We start from the raw sequence: 17,031 nt of genomic DNA, 5'->3' as shown, positions 1-17,031 counted from the left end.
GCGTGTCCATCTTATCTCCCACTGCAACCATTTTAGGATTTAACTGCTTTTTCAGACCAAATTACATTAGTTGCCACATAAGGGAGGCAGTTTTGCAGAATAGTTTATTATTGGGCTATTGTGTTTGGAGTGAGAGCTAAAATTGGGGTATCCAGTTGTGCCACATTTTCCCTGGTGCACTTTTTCTGGGCAGATGTGAAACTTATCAGGCTTTTTAATGCAAAGTATTTTTAAAGGTACACATGGGTGGTAAATTAGGGGTGTAGTGCAAACAGATTGTCTCAATAATTTGGACGCCAGACCATCTCTACATTATACACTCTTCTTCACTCAAGCATTCTTAATTGGTTGCAGCAATAAAGTAAATATGTACAGTTCACGTATACATCTCCTCCTGCACAGTTCTTAATGGTATCTCAAGGTGTTAATGAGACATTTGCCACATCTAGGGGATCTGCACTCATTTTGCAGTCCTGACACAATCTATATGTATGCTCAACTGCTCTCACCCCACCTCGGCGGGGCTGATACCTCACTTGTTTGGGACACTGACACTTCCTCTCAAGTGTACTCTCAGCCCTGCTCACCCCTCCTGTGTGGGTGTAACTTTCCCTTGGGCTCTGGTACTTTCTTCACTATGTACTCTCAGCCCGTCTACCCACAATTCTTCCTCTCTGTAGAAGCCCTCCGTCTCCTGAGGGCTCTTCCATGCTCTCAGGGACTTTTTCTTAATATGGGTGCTCTCCCCCTAATGTGGTTCCCCCACTCTTATTAAAGGGACAGTAGAGTTTGTTTGCACATGGCAGCCACTGCACAGCTGCTCCCAAGTAATGCCAGGCCCCCAGCTGTCACATCACCTCTCCTGTCTCCTGCGCCACACACACTCTTTTTAATTTTCTTCTGTTGATTACTTTCAACTCCTCTCCAATTCTTCCAACAACCCGTCCTCCTTCCTCTCACTCTCTAGCAGGCTTGTTAGACTAGCTCTCATCACAGACCCCTTGGCTACACCCCCTGCACCTTGCCACTTAATTCACCCACTCTGGTGACCCCTGCCTGCAGTCACTGGGGCAGTGGGGGCGTTAAACCAATTATTTTGTAAATCTATAGTTACTTGTTAAACCAGTAAGTGCACAATGTATCAGTTATGGACACCTGAAGTTCAGCAATTAAGGGTAAAGCATTATAAAATGCAGTAATTACAATCAATCATTCAACAACTGTTGAATAAACTTGGTATCCTGATCAAGGAAAGGAGATTGTATGCAGGTGTGAACGATATATAAAGGTAGGTCTTCCACTTCCATCTCAGAGGATACTGTTCTGCAGTCAAGCGAGTTTTGTCTGTTAGACAAGCCAGCATAGGGGACATCCCACAGTACAAGACGAGATAAAGGCTCTTTACCTTGTTCGTAGATGTGAGCTGCCAGTATTGTGTCATCGCTGGCAACTGAGAGTTGAAACGGAAATCCCCATCTATATTTAATGTTGTGGTTTCTGTGATTTAGTGATAGGGAGTAGCTCTCTCATTTTTATTGTGGTGGGAGCTAGATTGGCAAATATAGTTGTAAATTAGTTTCTTGGAAAAGGATGAGCTATGTATTTCTAGTGGTGACTATGTTTATTTTGTGTGTATTAATGAAACTGAATGATGTCCCTGTGGGGCTGATTCATGGGCATCTTAAGTATGAAAGCACAGTGGCCCTGGTCCAGCTGAAGGTTTTCAATGGGGGAGTCTGGAAGTATTGTTTGAAAAAGGCCTCCAAATAACCAGAATGGACTGCTGCATCAATCGCCTCTTTGACATGTTTCTTTTTTTTTTTTTAAGTTTTATTTTTGCAAAGTCACATAAACAAAACATTACAATTAACAGGGTGAATACACAACGTGAAGGTAACGGAATACCACCCCGGCTCTATAACCAGCGCAGAACCTGGAAATCACCAAATCAACCAAATATTGAGATATAAGGAAAATGAGTGACCCAAAGTTTTCATACTCAGAGAAAAAGAGAGAAGGAAAAGTAAAAAAAAAAAGGGAGGAAGTAGAAGGAATAAGTGAAAAAGAGATCCAATATAGGAAAAAGTCAGAGCTCTGGAGGAAAAGGAAGAAATAGCACTGATTTCTGTAAAGGGTGGGTACGCCTGAAAGAAGGATAACCATGGGTCCCAGACCCTGGTGAAGGTTCTCGAGGAATTGCCAATAATACTGGTCATATATTCCATCCTTTGGGTCTGCCAGACTCTATTTATTTTGGACTGCGTGGAAGGAGGGGATTGCAATTGCCAGTCTGCCGCTATTGGGCAAGTAGCGGTCGAGAAAATGTGCTCAATGAATTTATTCTGATAACGGGATGCCGAGGGAGCTCCCAGGGAAAGGAGGACAAATTTAGGCTGCAGGGGAATATGCACCTGAAGACTTGAGTGGATCAAGGTTTTGAGCTCAACCCAGGAACTTGACAGCTTTGGACATGTCCACCATATATGGAAGAACGTGCCCTCATGGGAGAACCCTCGTCAAAACCGATCAGACAAGTCAGGAAAGATTCTACGGATGTGCGAAGGCACAACGGTATAGTATGATATAAATATTCTCTTTAACTCTAACACAGATAGAACTAGAGGCAGCATTCTCGTATATCTCAGACCATTGCTCATCCACCAACTCGTCACCAAGGTCTCGCTCCCAGGCTAATTCGTGGGGGCCTCTAAAATTCGGGGTTGAAGAAGCAAGTTCTTAGTAGAGTATAGAAATTAGACCTTTTGTTGAGGATGAGCTTAGGCAGTTAAGAGATTCAAAGGTAGAAAGAGGGCAGGATGAAAGGCGGCCTTTGACAACACTATGAAAATGTCGTAGTTGTAGAAACTGGTGAAAGTGCTTTGAGTGAACATGAAAATGTGACTGGATGTCAGAGTTGGGCGGAGAGCTAGTATCTTCGGAAGTCAGGAATCCCCAGGCCTCCTCCCCACAGGGATCTCTGAAGAACCTTAAGTCGAATTTGGGGCCGTCTACGCGACCAAACAAATCTATTAACATGAAATTAGAGGAATTTAAACACGTAGGGTGGGATACGAATAGGAAGGAATAAAGCAGTCTAGGGAGAATATTCATTTTAATGGCATTAATGCGGCCAATCCAAGAGATGTAAAGTTGAGACCAAGCTATGAGGTCTGACTTTATTTGGTCAAGGAGGCAGGGAATTTACCTTGGAAAAGATGCCGGTAATGTTTGGTAATAAAATAAGAACACCCAAATATTTAATTTTATGGCGATCCCACTGAAATGGAAAGGAGCGCTCCAGTAATATCTTGTCTGCGTCAGGAACATTAAAGTCCAATATCTCGGTCTTGTCCGGGTTGACCTTATAGCCCGAAAAATAGCCATATAGATGTAACTCAGTTAGGGGAGGAGGCACCGAAGTACTGGGATAAGTAATGGACAACAAAACATTGTCCAAATAAAGCGCAATCTTATGAGTAGAGGGGCCCACCTGTATACTAGATATCTCACAGTTGTCCCGAGTCCTAGCGACCAGTGGCTTATTAACGAGAGCAAATAGAAGCGGGGAGAAGGGGCACCCTTGGTGAGTGCCATTCATAATTGAAAACAACGTCAAACCATTAGCAGAAACAGTGGCCAAAAGGGTAATGATAGAGAGCTAAAATACCTGCCAGACCCCCATTGCTCGAAGTACTCCCTCCATAAATGACCAGGAGAGGCGGTCGAACGCCTTTTCCGCGTTGAGCGCCTTATGGAGGGGAGGGAGATTATGATTGTATGAATTAGGTCAATCTTTCTAGTATTATCAGGGGCTTGACGCCCTGGAATAAAACCCACCTAATCAGAATGCATGAGGGCAGGGAGGAACAGGTTCAACCTAGAGGCCAATATCTTTGCAAATATTTTCAGGGCATTGTTAAGTAACAAAATAGGTCTATTACTGGCACAAAGAGAATGGTCTTTCCCCGGTTTGGGACTAACAATTATGTTAGCCCTAGTTGTGGCGGAATCAAAGGAAGCTCCCTTTGTTAAAGAATTTTGTCAGATGAGTGCCGAGGCCTGGAACAAACTTTTTATAGTACTGGGGGGGTGAGGCCATCTGGACCCGGAGACAAAGAGGATTTCTATGACTTAACTGCCGCCAAAACCTCAGACAGAACAATGTCCACATTCAGAAAAGACTGCTGTGCCAGGGTAACTTTAGGAAGGGGTGTAGATGAAAGGTAATCAGTCAAGGAGGGGATCAGGGGGTCCCGACGAGGGGGAGGAGCCTCAAGGTTGTAGAGAGAAGAATAAAAGTCCCTAAATTCACTAAACTATCTTTGCTGGGTCATACATGATATCGGCTGAGGGATACCGACATATTTTATCGATATGATGCAGGGCTAATTTTTTTCTGGAGTTTTCTAGCTAAAAGAGAGTCGGCTTTATCATAATAACGCTGTTGAAGTTTCTGCATAGTGATGGCTGCTCTTTGGGAAAGAAGGGTATTTAGTTGACCCTTCAATGAGGCAGGGTCAGGATGTGATGAGTTTGGTGTTGGGTAAGGAGTGAAGCTAGTCTAAGTTCCAAAGAGGATATTTCCGCTGCCGCTTTTTTACGGACAGCCACTGACTAATCAATTGACCTCGTAGAGTAGCTTTGAGAGCCTCCCAAACAATTCCTGGGCTTAGATCAGGGGTTCAATTATCTAAAAAGTAATCAATAATGAAGGTCTTATGAGTCCTATGAGTCTATTAAGTAACAGTGAATCATCTAAATCAGGCCTGTCCAACCTGCGGCCCTCCAGATGTTGTGAAACTACAAGTCCCAGTATTCCCTTCCAGCTATCAACAGGTTGTCTACCGGCAAAGCATGCTGGGGCTTGTAGTTTCACAACACCTGGAGGGCCGCAGGTTGGACAGGCCTGATCTAAATGGCATCTACTACGTTGAGGGGGCAGTTTAAGGAGATCTATAAGGAGAAATACGCCAGAGTGGTCAGTCCAGGAGAGAGGGGATATGTCTGCCTGAATCACATGATGAGTAAGTGTATGCGAAACAAGTAACATTTAGGTGTGTGTATAGTTGGTGAGGGATGAAAAAGTGGGTATAATTAGAGATGCACATTCACCTCCGTGAAGTGGTTTTGGGTCTAGGTTAGCTTCGTGTTTTGGTTTTGGTTTTATGCTAAAAAAAAATCACATAATTTTGCTCTTTTTTTGTTCTACAATATTAACCTCAATAACACTAAATTTCATTTGCAGTCAATTTAGACCACCTCACAGATCACAATATTATTTTCATACACTTTCAGACAAATACTGCAGCGACCTGGTTGGATGCTAAGCGACAGAGCAATGACACAAACACATGGCAGTTCCTAGCACATCTAGAACACATTGGCACACAGCATTGGCATAAAATTAAAATGGGGGTCCGCCTTACCTCCGACCCCTCGCTATGTTGGATCTTAAAAGAAATTCAAAATTTGCGACATCCGACGACGTCTTGCCTCGTTTTCAATTTCAATGGCGCGCGACGGTACCGAGCTGGCTCAGTTCGGTACTCAGATCCCATAAATTCGGGTGTGTTCAGTTCTTGAGGAACCGAGCCTGAGCAGCTCTAGGTATAATCCCTGGCATCCGCATTGCAGAGCCTCCATGAGTCATATAGACAATGGTGTGAAAGAAGTGTGGACAAGCAGGTGGAATCTGGGGAGAGAGAGGAGCCCCGCCGGGAATAGGAAGGAGGAGACCTGTTGAGAACCGGATCGAGGGTGACATTAAAGTCACCACCAATGATAATATGACCCTGCACCAATCGCTCAATATGTTTAAAGATTTTGGTAAAAAAAAGGCTTTTGTCTCTGGTTCGAGGCATAGACTGAAACCAGAGTGACAGTGGCAGAGCAGTGCGTGCTGTTCACCAACGGATAGCAGCCTTCCAGATTTGCATAGGTCTTTGAATGAAGAAAGGGGACTTTACTATAAAATAAAATAGCAACACCCGGTTTCTTGCAATCCGTCGATCCAAAGAATGTCTGGGAAAACTGCTTACCCTGAAGTTGTGTATGAACTCCCGTAAGATGAGTTTCTTGAAGAAATACGATATCTGTTTCTCTCCTACAGTCACCCAAAAGAATTGTACATTTGCGAGGGAAGTTGAGGTCATTCACATTGACGGAGAATATCTTCAAAGCCATGGCAGCAGTGAGGAGCCGATCTCCAGTGAGAACACTATACATTTATTAAAGGGACATAACCAGTTAATTCGTCGATGAAACAGAAGTTTAAAGATCAAGTAAAAAGATGGATCAAAATCACTACAGTAGGAAGGGGGAAAGAAAGAAATAAAGAAGCAGCCCGATTGGACAAAAACCCTGAATGAAAGGAATCCTGTGAGGATTACGAGGCAATATCAAAATTCCAAAACACATCAAAGTTTAACAATGTCTGAGGGTGCATGGGGAGGTGGGCCTAGGTCTTGTACAGCGTTAGGAGCCGTCACAACCCGAGGAGACCCAAAGAAGAGGCTTATTACATAGAAATGTAATTCTAGCTGAAGAACAGTGTGCAGAGGATATATAACATGTATATTGACCATTGAAAACAATTGAAAGGGGGGAGGGAAGGGAAGAGGAGAGGACCAGGATAAGGTAGAGGGGGGAGAGAGAGATATAGGGTACCCTAGCCCGTTAAAAGACAATGTAGGAAGGGAAGACTATGAGGGTTTAGATGACCGAGCATCAGCTGGACCAATACACAATAATATAGGGTGCCCTGCGGACAACAATTGTACTCCGTGACAGAGCAGTGTATTATGACAAGCAAATATTTTAGTTAGACATATAGGAACTTTTCATTAAGGGGTATAGAGGAGGAGGAGGGGTGGGGGGTAATGGGGACAAGGGAGAGGGAAGGGGAGAAGATATTACCTCTCCAGACCAATGGTTCAACATGCAATATAGTGCAAACAGAGCAACAATACATCAAATAGTACCATTAGTACCATTGGTTACAAGAGGGTTAAAAGTTGTAAAGGCTTGAATGCTAAACAAATCTGACAACCAAATGAACATTTTTTCAAAGAAGAAATTTAAAAAAAATATTATTTTTTTTTGCCAAACAGAGTAATGAATTTGAAACTTTAGGGAAACTAAAGAAACATTAGATTAGCAAGGAGGGCAATAAGATCCAACTGGCGTGGACAATCCACCTGAAAAGCAAATAAAGAGAAAAACTTGCACTAGTATAGACATATCAGGTAGGATCTGCATCCCAAAGACGTCGTCTAGAGGACCAGGACCATTCTGACTGAGGGAGCATCGAGTGCTGGGCCTGAGGAGGCGTCGTGTGAGGAACTGATAATTCGGGAGGTATGCCCAGCTTGGCCAAAAGACTCTGACCTTGATCCAATGTTTTGGCAAAGTGTGAGAAGTTGTCAGCAGAGACTTGAAGTTGGAATGGGAAACACCAGTGCTATCATATATTGTGCAGGCGGAGAATCCTAGGTACTGGCTGAAGCTCCCTCCGTTTTTGTATCATAGAAGGAGCAAAGTCCTGAAATAACTGAATGTCCATGTTGTGAAATGAGACCACGGGTTGGTCCATAGTAGCAGTGAGGATGCGGTGTCTGGTTCGAAAATAATGTAAACGAACAATGATGTCATGGGGAGGTTGCCCGCTAACAGGCTTAGCTCTCAGGGCACCATGAGCCCGGTCCATAAGACAGTCAGCTTCAGAGGTGTCCGGAAGAAGGTGGAGGAAGAGGGCCTTGAGGAAAGTTTGGAGATCCGCCATGCCGATTTCTTCAGACACATTTCTGATGCTGATATTATTACAGCGGGAACGATTTTCAGAATCCTCTTGTCTTTCTTTCAGAGTTTCAACTTTGTCACGGAGACGGGAGAGTTCCTTGTCAATAACACAGTTGGAACGGCAGATAGCATCAGTTTTTTTATTACAGGGCATACGTCCTGTTGCCCAGCGTATTCAACTCTGTTTTGAACTCGTTGCCCACTTTTGTCAGCTCCTGATAGAAAGTCGTCTTCACCCATTCCAGGAGGCTAGTCATTACCGATTGAATCTGAGGGTCTAGCTCAACTTCAGATGACGAGGAGCCCGGTGCCCCCTGGTGGTCAGATTGGGGGAGGAGAGTTTAGCTTTTGATCCGAAGAAATTTGCTGATGTTCCCGTAGTCACTTTCTTTGGTTTGGTAGACATGATTAGGACTGACCAGTAGTTGGAAGAAGCAAGGAGGGTAGGATAAGGTGAGGAAGGAAAAGATGGGAGATCGCACACTGATCTCAGCTTAGGTGAAAGGGGTCTTACCCAGGGAGGGTAAGCATAGTAAAATTCACATAATAGCCCAAAGTTGTTTCAGATCACGTGAAGAGATGGTGTCAAGCAGTAGACAATCGCCAGTAGAAATGGGGAGCGTTTTGCACATATTGAATTGGACCCAAAGAATCCAGTTTCAGCACTGGTCTCCTCCAAATATTACTGTAACCACTGCACTGTCAGCTCCCAGGTGGTGAGAAGGGGGAGTGCATGGGCTCTTTGATTCCAATAATAACTCCAGTGTGGTTGGTGAGAGTATAAACGTGGAGGGTGCCAATTTAACAGTCAGACCGCTCAGCTGGAAGCAATGCTTCATACATCCACCTCTCCATTAAGGGCCCACGGTGTCCTGAGCAGAGACGCCGACCAGAAGTTGGGTGCCACGTACCGAAAGTGAGGAGAAAGAGGTGCCGACAGAACTGGAGACCGCAGCAGTGCCGGCAATGTGAGGCCCCGGACTGCGAGTGCATCTGACAGGTCGCCGAGCTTCCCCAGGTCCAGGTAAGGCTTTGTGGCCGATTCGATTTAGTCCCTCTTGAGGATGTGGAACACCCGGATCACTGTGGGGCCCGCAAGGAGCTACTGTACGAGGAGGGGGCCAGGCGTGGTCCGCAGAAAATCGCTGAAGTGGAGGGGGCCCGTATGAGATAGTTCTTGGCTGATTCTTCTCTCGATGGGGTCTCTGCAGATCTGTATAGGGGGCCCCAGGGTAGGTGGTCGAGATAGGCCTCACTCTTCGTCGGTTAATTGGGCGGTCTGTGCCTCGTTTGACGGGAATCTGAGGGTCTCCTCATGTGCCTGGGACATTCAGTCCCACTTTCTAGCAAGTTCTGCCAAGATCAGCGGCAGTTATTTAGGGAGATGAGAGCAGTTTAAGCTCTGCTTCGTGTGTACCTCCTGATATGGTGTCCAAGCCACGCCCCCGACATGTTTAATTCTTAAGTTGTTGTAGAGTACTCTATTTTCCAAGTCTTCCAACTTATCCCTCACCCAGTCCATGGCCGAGCATCACAATATCAATTCTTGGGTCTGCTACATCCTGAAACTGGTAGAACTCATCCAACTTGGCCTCTAGTTTCAGTGCCATTATCTATAGCCACCATTTCAGATTTGAAATCAGCAGTGGTTGAGGGGAGATCCAACAGAGATATGGATTTAATAACCAGAAGCAGATATAAAAAAGTAGCTTCATAGTTGAAGGTAGGTTTTTATATGCTCCAGGTTCAGTGGTTGGTGGGCTACACAGTACAGGGCAGTGCAGTATCAGACCAAGGTCAATGAAGTATTTAAAAGAAACAGAGGAAGCTATGTTTGAAAATTTCAAATTTTTGATACTTCAAATACAGCCAGACTGATTAAAAACACTCTACATGTTTTTAATACACTAATTTTACCAGCTTTAAAGGCTGTTTAATAAACAGACTGTAGTCCCTGGCGGTAAGAAGCGGTCACCATAAGCTGTAGTCGACAAGAGTGTGGTCTGCAGCATCTGAGAATGGGAGAAGGCTTTGTGGCCAAATTCTATGATTGCTATGAGAGAAGGACATCTAAGGGGAGCTTGACTGAATCAGTTCTTTTGGTGTCTCTGGAGATAAGGAAGGACCAAATCCCAGTCAGTACCAGATGAGACTAAATGCTGGGGGAGTTGTTGACATCTATACAGTTGGAATATCTGATGTGGATCAGAGGCTGATGCTCGGTGGGAATCTGATTGCCCTGACAACACCACTGGGTTCTTAATCACTGGTAACTCCTCATACTGGATAACATTTTATGTGCCAGAGGGTCACAGATTGTCCAGTGTAGTTTTGAGGCTGGATACAGCTTTCTGATATGCAGTGTCACAACAGCTTAGGTTATCTAGAGGAAATGGCCTACACCTTCTCTTCCAAGAGGATGATCTGGCTATTAATATATTTTACACTTACTAATAAGTCCCCAATATGCGTGTCCTCAACACCCCATTAAGGGGAGAACCACTGCTATAGAAACTAACATTGTGGATCTCCATACCATTGGAGGTGGTCTATGCAGGAGCTGGACTGCTAAAGTAAGCATCTGCATACCACATGATGTACAGCTAATGCAGGGACAGAGAAGATAACTGGTGTGAAGCACTGGGAGATTACTACTCCACACAAATACTGGTCTCTAATGATTGTAAGAAATTTACACCGATCATCCACATAATCAAAACTACTGACAAGTGAATAACATTGATTATCTTGTTACAATGCAACCTGGCAAAGGGTGGGATATATTAGGCAGCAACTGAACTGTCAGTTCTTGGAATGGATGTTTTAGAAGCAGGAAACATGGGCAAAAGTAAGGATCTAAGTAACTTTGACAAGGGCCAAATCCCATAGAAAAAGTACTGTAGTACAAATTGCTGAAAAAGTTAATGCAAGTATGATAGAAAAATGTAAGAACACACAGGGCAACGCAGCTTGCTGCGTAGCCACAAACCAGTCAGAGTGCCCATGTTGCCACCTGTACACCGCCGAAAGTACCTACAATGGGCATGTGAGCCACAGAACTGGACCATGGAGCAATGGAAGAAGGGGGCTTGGTCTGATGAATCACATTTTGTTTTACACCATGTGGCCGCTTAGGTACGTATGCATCATTTATCTGGGGGAAGAGATGACACCAGGATGCACTATTGAAAAAAAAGGCAAGCTGGTGGAGCCAGTGTGATGCTCTGGGCAATGTTCAGCTGGGAAACCTTAGGCCCTGGCATTTCTGGGGATATTACTTGGATACGTACCACCTACCTTAAGCACTGTTGCAGAAGAAGTACTGCCCTTCAAGTCTAATAAATGTAACTCAAAATAACTTCAGTTTTGTATATTAAGCTCATATTGCAGGTTACAAAGCCCTGTACTTTTTTTTTTTCTTCAAAGCAATAGACCAAGAATTCAACAACTTTCTCCATGGGTCTCGAATTTGGTCTTAAACTAGACCTATGGTCACAGCCTCTGCATACGCAACAAGGTAAGTTTGAAATATAAACCTTTAAAAACAAACAAACCGCAGCGCTCTCTAGTCTGGCACACCGACCGGCTGTCAATGCTTCACATCGCCGACACTGAACTGCTTCGCATACGCAGCAGATCCCTACTGGCTCCATTGCGGAAGGGATCGCACCTGTGTCCGCAAGAGGTAAGTCGAACACAATCACAGGTGGATAGTGTGGTATCAAATTAATTGGGGGCACTTATGTGAGGCATAATTGTCGCATAAAATGAACTGGGGCACAACTATGTCATATTAACTGGGGCTCTACTAGGAGTCATATGATTTGTGGGCACAGCTATGAGGCATAAGCCAAATTGGGGGCTCTGCTGTGTGGCATAAGAATTGCCTGTACTAAATTAGGGCAGAATATGAACTGGGGGCACGACTATTCTGTGGCATAACTTGAACAAATATATAAACACACTATATGGACAAAAGTATTTGGCCACACCTGTTAATTATTGAATTGATGCATTTCAATCAGACCCATTGCCAGAGGTGTATAAAATCAAGCACCTAGCCACGCAGTCTCCATTTGCAAACATTTGTGATACAAAATGGGTCTTTCTGAAAAGCTCAGCGACATAAAAGGATGGTACTGTGATAGAATGCCACTTTTGCAATAAGTTTGTTCATTAAATTTGATCCCTGCTGGAAATTCCATGGTCAACTGCAAAAGATATTAGAAAGTGGAGGCGTTTAGGAACAATAGCAACTCAGCCACAAAGCGAAAGACTACGTAAAATTACAGAGCAAGGTCAACGACTGCCAAGGTGCATAAAAGTCGGCAACGCTCTGCATTCCATAGCTGAAGAGTTCCAAACTTTTTGCGCTTACATTAATGCCAGTGGAACTGTGTAGCAGGAGCTTAATGGAATCACTAATTCAGCTTACTGAACCATCTCCTGTTGTTTCCTCTCTGCATTCCAAATCTGTTTATGCTCCACCATTCCTGTTCTCTGGGAAGAGACCCAATCGGCCAGCTCCAGCCGCCTGTCCTGAGGCGCCAGCTTTAGCCTCCTGTCCTGAGGCGCCAGCTCCAGCCGCCTGTCCTGAGGCGCACCCCTTAAGTCTCCCTAGAACAGGGATCCATCTTGCTTACTCTCATCAACAATTTTCTCTACTTAGCTTTGCTTAGTATAGGGAAATATATATTACACATACATTATCGTTATCCCCCTGTGTCGCCTATGATCAAACTCAGTGGTTACTGCTTACACGTGATATCTACATACCACAAAATTGTTGTTTGAAGAATTATTTCCCTGACATCATCTATGAAAAATGAAAACCTGTCACTACATAAATCAAGTGATTTTGTGATATTTGTAATAGACTCTCGAAGATTGAGAATAGAGTTCAGGGAGAGTGTAAGGGACTTATGAAAAATAATAAGATGGAAACAATGAAACTGTACTGAGTTGTGAACTTTGCTAAACAGACTTTACTTGCACCATCATATAAACTAGGTAAATTCCTATATGTGTATATGTATATCCTAGGGGGGAGATTTTGTAATCTGGGTGCTTGGCTGACCGTCCATTTAAAGCACATTTTACTGTATTATATTTGTATCTATTACCTTGGCACTTATATAAGAGCTGCTATCAAATTCTGTGTTTATGCTATATGTTTATATTCTACATATATTCATTAGCTAAAAATATAATTATTGTCGTATCCAAAGGTACAACAAATAAACAAAACGGATTATAAAAATGGGGATGGGAAACTGCAACATTTTATCTACTCTGTAAATAATTTGTTGTGTAGGATCGCGCTTCTTACCGTTTCATGATGAAATGGGGTAATGCCGTCATACAACTTCCCAGAAACATGATCAGACAGCCAATGCTTATCATTCGAGGACGATGTAACTTTGCACCAAAGTAGCTGACAAAGGTGATAACCAATAAGTTTCCTAAAAACAACGGAGACAGCAGAACTTTGTGAATGAGCCATAAATGTTACCAATGATTTATTTATTTATTGTCTTTGAAGGATCCTCGGTCCCTGACGGTCTGGTAGGACATAGCTATATATAAGGACCAAGGACCACTCTGAGAGGTCACGTACTGGACAGTATATCATTACTGCACTGTAATAAATGCATTTTTGAATCAACATTTGTGAAATTTGAACCAGGCTGTCATGTTCATAGCTTAATCAGGAAATTATGAATAGTAGGGTATTGTGGTCATGAGCCAAACCCCAAACTGTCCTTTTTTTAGCAGGACAAGCCCAATTCACGGACCTTGAAAGGAGCGTTTTTTTGCAGGTTTTTTTCTTTTGCAGGATTATTTATTCTCATTAAGAACCGTGCCTATGGGGCCCCTGGGCAGTTGCCCATCGTGCCCAATGGAAAAGATAGCCCTGGAACTGGGACTTGTTTGTACATCATCATTGAGAGAATTGCTGGACTGTTTATTTTAACTCAAACTCCACAGCTCATCATCATCATCATTTATTTATATAGCGCCACTAATTCCGCAGCGCTGTACAGAGAACTCATTCACATCAGTCCCTGCCCCATTGGAGCTTACAGTCTACATACCCTAATATAGACACATACTCACACAGACAAACAGACAGAGAGGGAGAGACAGACAGACAGAGACTAGGGTCAATTTTGATAGCAGCCAATAAACCTACTGGTATGTTTTTGAAGTGTGGGAGGAAACCGGAGCACCCGGAGGAAAACCACGCAAACACAGGGAGAACATACAAACTCCACACAGATAAGGCCATGGTCGGGAATCAAACTCATGACCCCAGTGCTGTGAGGCAGAAGTGCTAACCACTAGGCCACTGTGCTGCTCGAGTGTATTCAGATTGCGGACGCGTCCCGGCCTTGCCCTGACAGCTGGGATGTCACTTCTGGTCCTTCACGTCCTGCCGTTGCCAAGGCAACAGGATCACCTCTCACACTGCCGCTACATCCCGGCTAATAATAACAACCGAGGTGCGCGGCTCTAATTAAAGCTTTGCTATATTCTGAGTGGATGTGGGGGGTGTGCTCTATAGCCCCATTTCTGATTGGTCCCTTTGAGTTTAAAAGGCAGGGAGGGCTTAGTCTCCCTGCTGGTTATAGCGCTTTTGCCCTGTAATAGCTAACCTGCTCTGTGTGCTGTGAAATCTCTGAATACCTCTGATTAATTCCTGTTGTGACCCTTGGATTTTTTTCTGGACCCTGCTTGATTGCTGATTGACCCTGACCTCTTGGCTCATTCTTCTGGACTATACTTGTTTGCTACCAGCCCTGACCTATTGGCCTATTTGTGACACTCCCTGCTCACTGCTGACACACGACCTCTGGCCTGACTCTAGTTATCTGTGTACAAAGTCGCCTGACTCCCAGCCTCCTGTCTCCGTGTTACCTGTTTCTGCTCATAAGCTTTTACTACATTAAGTCCTGGGGGCATCCGAGTACCTGTGAGTGCGTCCAGCTCTACGGGAAAGGCGGCTGCTATAGGTGAAGATCTCTCCTACTAGTTCTAAGAGTTTATGACAGTTACTAGGAAGCTGTAACATCGTAAAGGATTGTTTGCAATGAAAGGGAGAAATCAACACAATACAGTTTAATTATTTTTTTTATTGAATCAGAGAAAGCAAATACAACAATGGCAAAGTTAGAAAATCCTTCGTTAAAACCATAGACTGCAGACAAAATTAGTACAGTTGTGAACGGATCATTAGAAAATAGACAGGAACTGAATGTTCATCATCATCATCAGCTATTTATATAGCATCACTAATTCCGCTGCAGTGTACAGAGAACTCATTCACATCAGTTCCTGCCCCCATTGGAACTTACAGTCTAAACACACACACACAGACAGACGAAGGGAGAGACTAGGGTCAATTTAGATAGCAGCCAATTAACCTACCAGTATGTTTTTGGAGTGTGGGAAACCCACGCAAACACAGGGAGAACATACCAACTCCACACAGATAAGGACATGATCAGGGATTGAACTAATGACCCCAATGTTATAAATAGTAATATTGGAGCAAAAACAGCTCAAAATTACATTATTTTACCTATTTTTCACAATTTTTAATTAAAACCAGATCCAAAACCAAAACCTTTTGCAATTTTTTCTCAAAATATGTCACAAACCCAAAACACAAACGTGTTTTAGAACCAAAACCGCATCCAAAACCAAAACACGGGGGTCAGCGCTCATCTCTATTAAACACGTCAAGAACTAAGTACACTGAGAAGAGTTAGGTCCAACTCTGTAGAAGAAACAGGCAGTTTTAAAGGAGGGTCTACTTTTTGTGAACAACAAAATGGCAGCTCGGATCCCATGACAAAATTTGAGCGCTGTGCCAGTCTAGTACAAGAGAGTGCAATGGAAGCCAAGGGAGACCCAAGACTATCAGATTCATGGATTTGTGGATAACGAAAAATGATATAGCTTCCTCATGTAAGACTCCCAGCTGTAATGTTAAAGATGCAGTACAATGTTGAATGGTTCTTCCAGTAATCATGCTACCATCAATGACAGTGATGGTAATAGGACATTCAAGTGGAAAAGTAAGAAGATCACATCTGCAGACTATAGTGGCAGTAATAAAGTTGCCTGTTACATCTGAAGCCAGAAAGGCTGTAAGAGAAGTCATACCAGTGGAGATATACAACAGAACAATGGTGACAAAATTGGTTCTTAGTGGAGATAGGGGAGAGTTATTTGCAGGACCCAACATGACCTCTTTGGTACCGGATGTCTGGGACAAGTTCCAAGAAGGTCACCCTATTCTACATAATATAGGTATAACTTGTTTTCAAATCTTCTCTGGAGAAAGGAGAGACCGGCCCAACTGGATGAGTTCTTCTGGAGGGAAAACAGGAGTTTGGGATCGAGGAGCTAAACGGAAGGCTGAAGCTGATATCTATTCTGTTACAAAGTATAATGAGATCCTCCAGTGAAGTCGGAAGTTCCTGAGATGCCAGCTCATCCTTAATTCGGTCAGATAACCTCTGCCAAAATACTGCAAACAAAACTGTATTATTTCCATTATTTCCATTGGACTGTGATGCTGGTGTCCGAAATTGGACAGCATACTGGCCTTGTGATTGTGCGCCTTGATGGAGACACAAAACACTAGAAGTAGCACTAGAGAATCTGCCAGGTTCATAAAATATTTTCTTAAATGTGTCCAGGAAAGTGGAGCATTTATGCAACAGTTGATCTCTGCGTTTCCGTAATGAGGTGTGTCCATGCAAGTGCTTCAGCGGCGCACGGAGGATTGTCGGGGGGGTTTCCCCCCGCCGACCCAAAATAAAAAACCCAGAGAGAGAGCTGCTGTACAACTTGGGGTCTCCATCAAATTTGGGGATTAGGAATATGCAGTTGAAAGGGTGCTATGGGAGGTGCAGCTGGCTCTTGAGTAGCTATAGAAGGAGCCTAAACAGTCAAAGTGCTTTGAAGAGCATCAAGATGGATAGATAAACAGGAATTGTGCTAATTGTTCCTGGTTTGTATCTTGTTTTTCAATCCTTCCTGTTAGGTGTTCAAAGAGATCTCCGGGAGAGCAATTACCAGCAGAATACATATTCTTTCAAGGTCAGATCATCAGTCAAAATATGGTCTATTCCAATTGTCAGACAGAATTTGCGTTAACAGTCTAAGCCCAACTGCTTTTCACCAGGAACTGTGGCAAGGTGGTATGTGACATTGCTCTTGGGG

The 17,031-nt window shown here is 43.7% G+C and overlaps 1 protein-coding gene across 1 annotated transcript in view; it reads right to left on the bottom strand.

Annotated features, from left to right (window-relative positions):
• Nucleotides 1–6,183, bottom strand: part of LOC142134595 (hemicentin-1-like) — a 63,931-nt gene extending 57,748 nt beyond the window's left edge. The window contains exon 1 of the mRNA XM_075194557.1: nucleotides 6,039–6,183. Within this exon, the coding sequence (XP_075050658.1) occupies nucleotides 6,039–6,183 (145 nt within the window). The remainder of the gene's footprint in view (nucleotides 1–6,038) is intronic.
• Nucleotides 6,184–17,031: the final 10,848 nt, after the last annotated feature.

This window comes from Mixophyes fleayi, unplaced genomic scaffold (assembly GCF_038048845.1).
Source record: "Mixophyes fleayi isolate aMixFle1 unplaced genomic scaffold, aMixFle1.hap1 Scaffold_54, whole genome shotgun sequence".
In the NCBI taxonomy this organism is placed as follows: domain Eukaryota; kingdom Metazoa; phylum Chordata; class Amphibia; order Anura; family Limnodynastidae; genus Mixophyes; species Mixophyes fleayi.
Note: the sequence above shows the minus strand (reverse complement) of the source record. Positions and strands in the feature narration are given on the sequence as shown.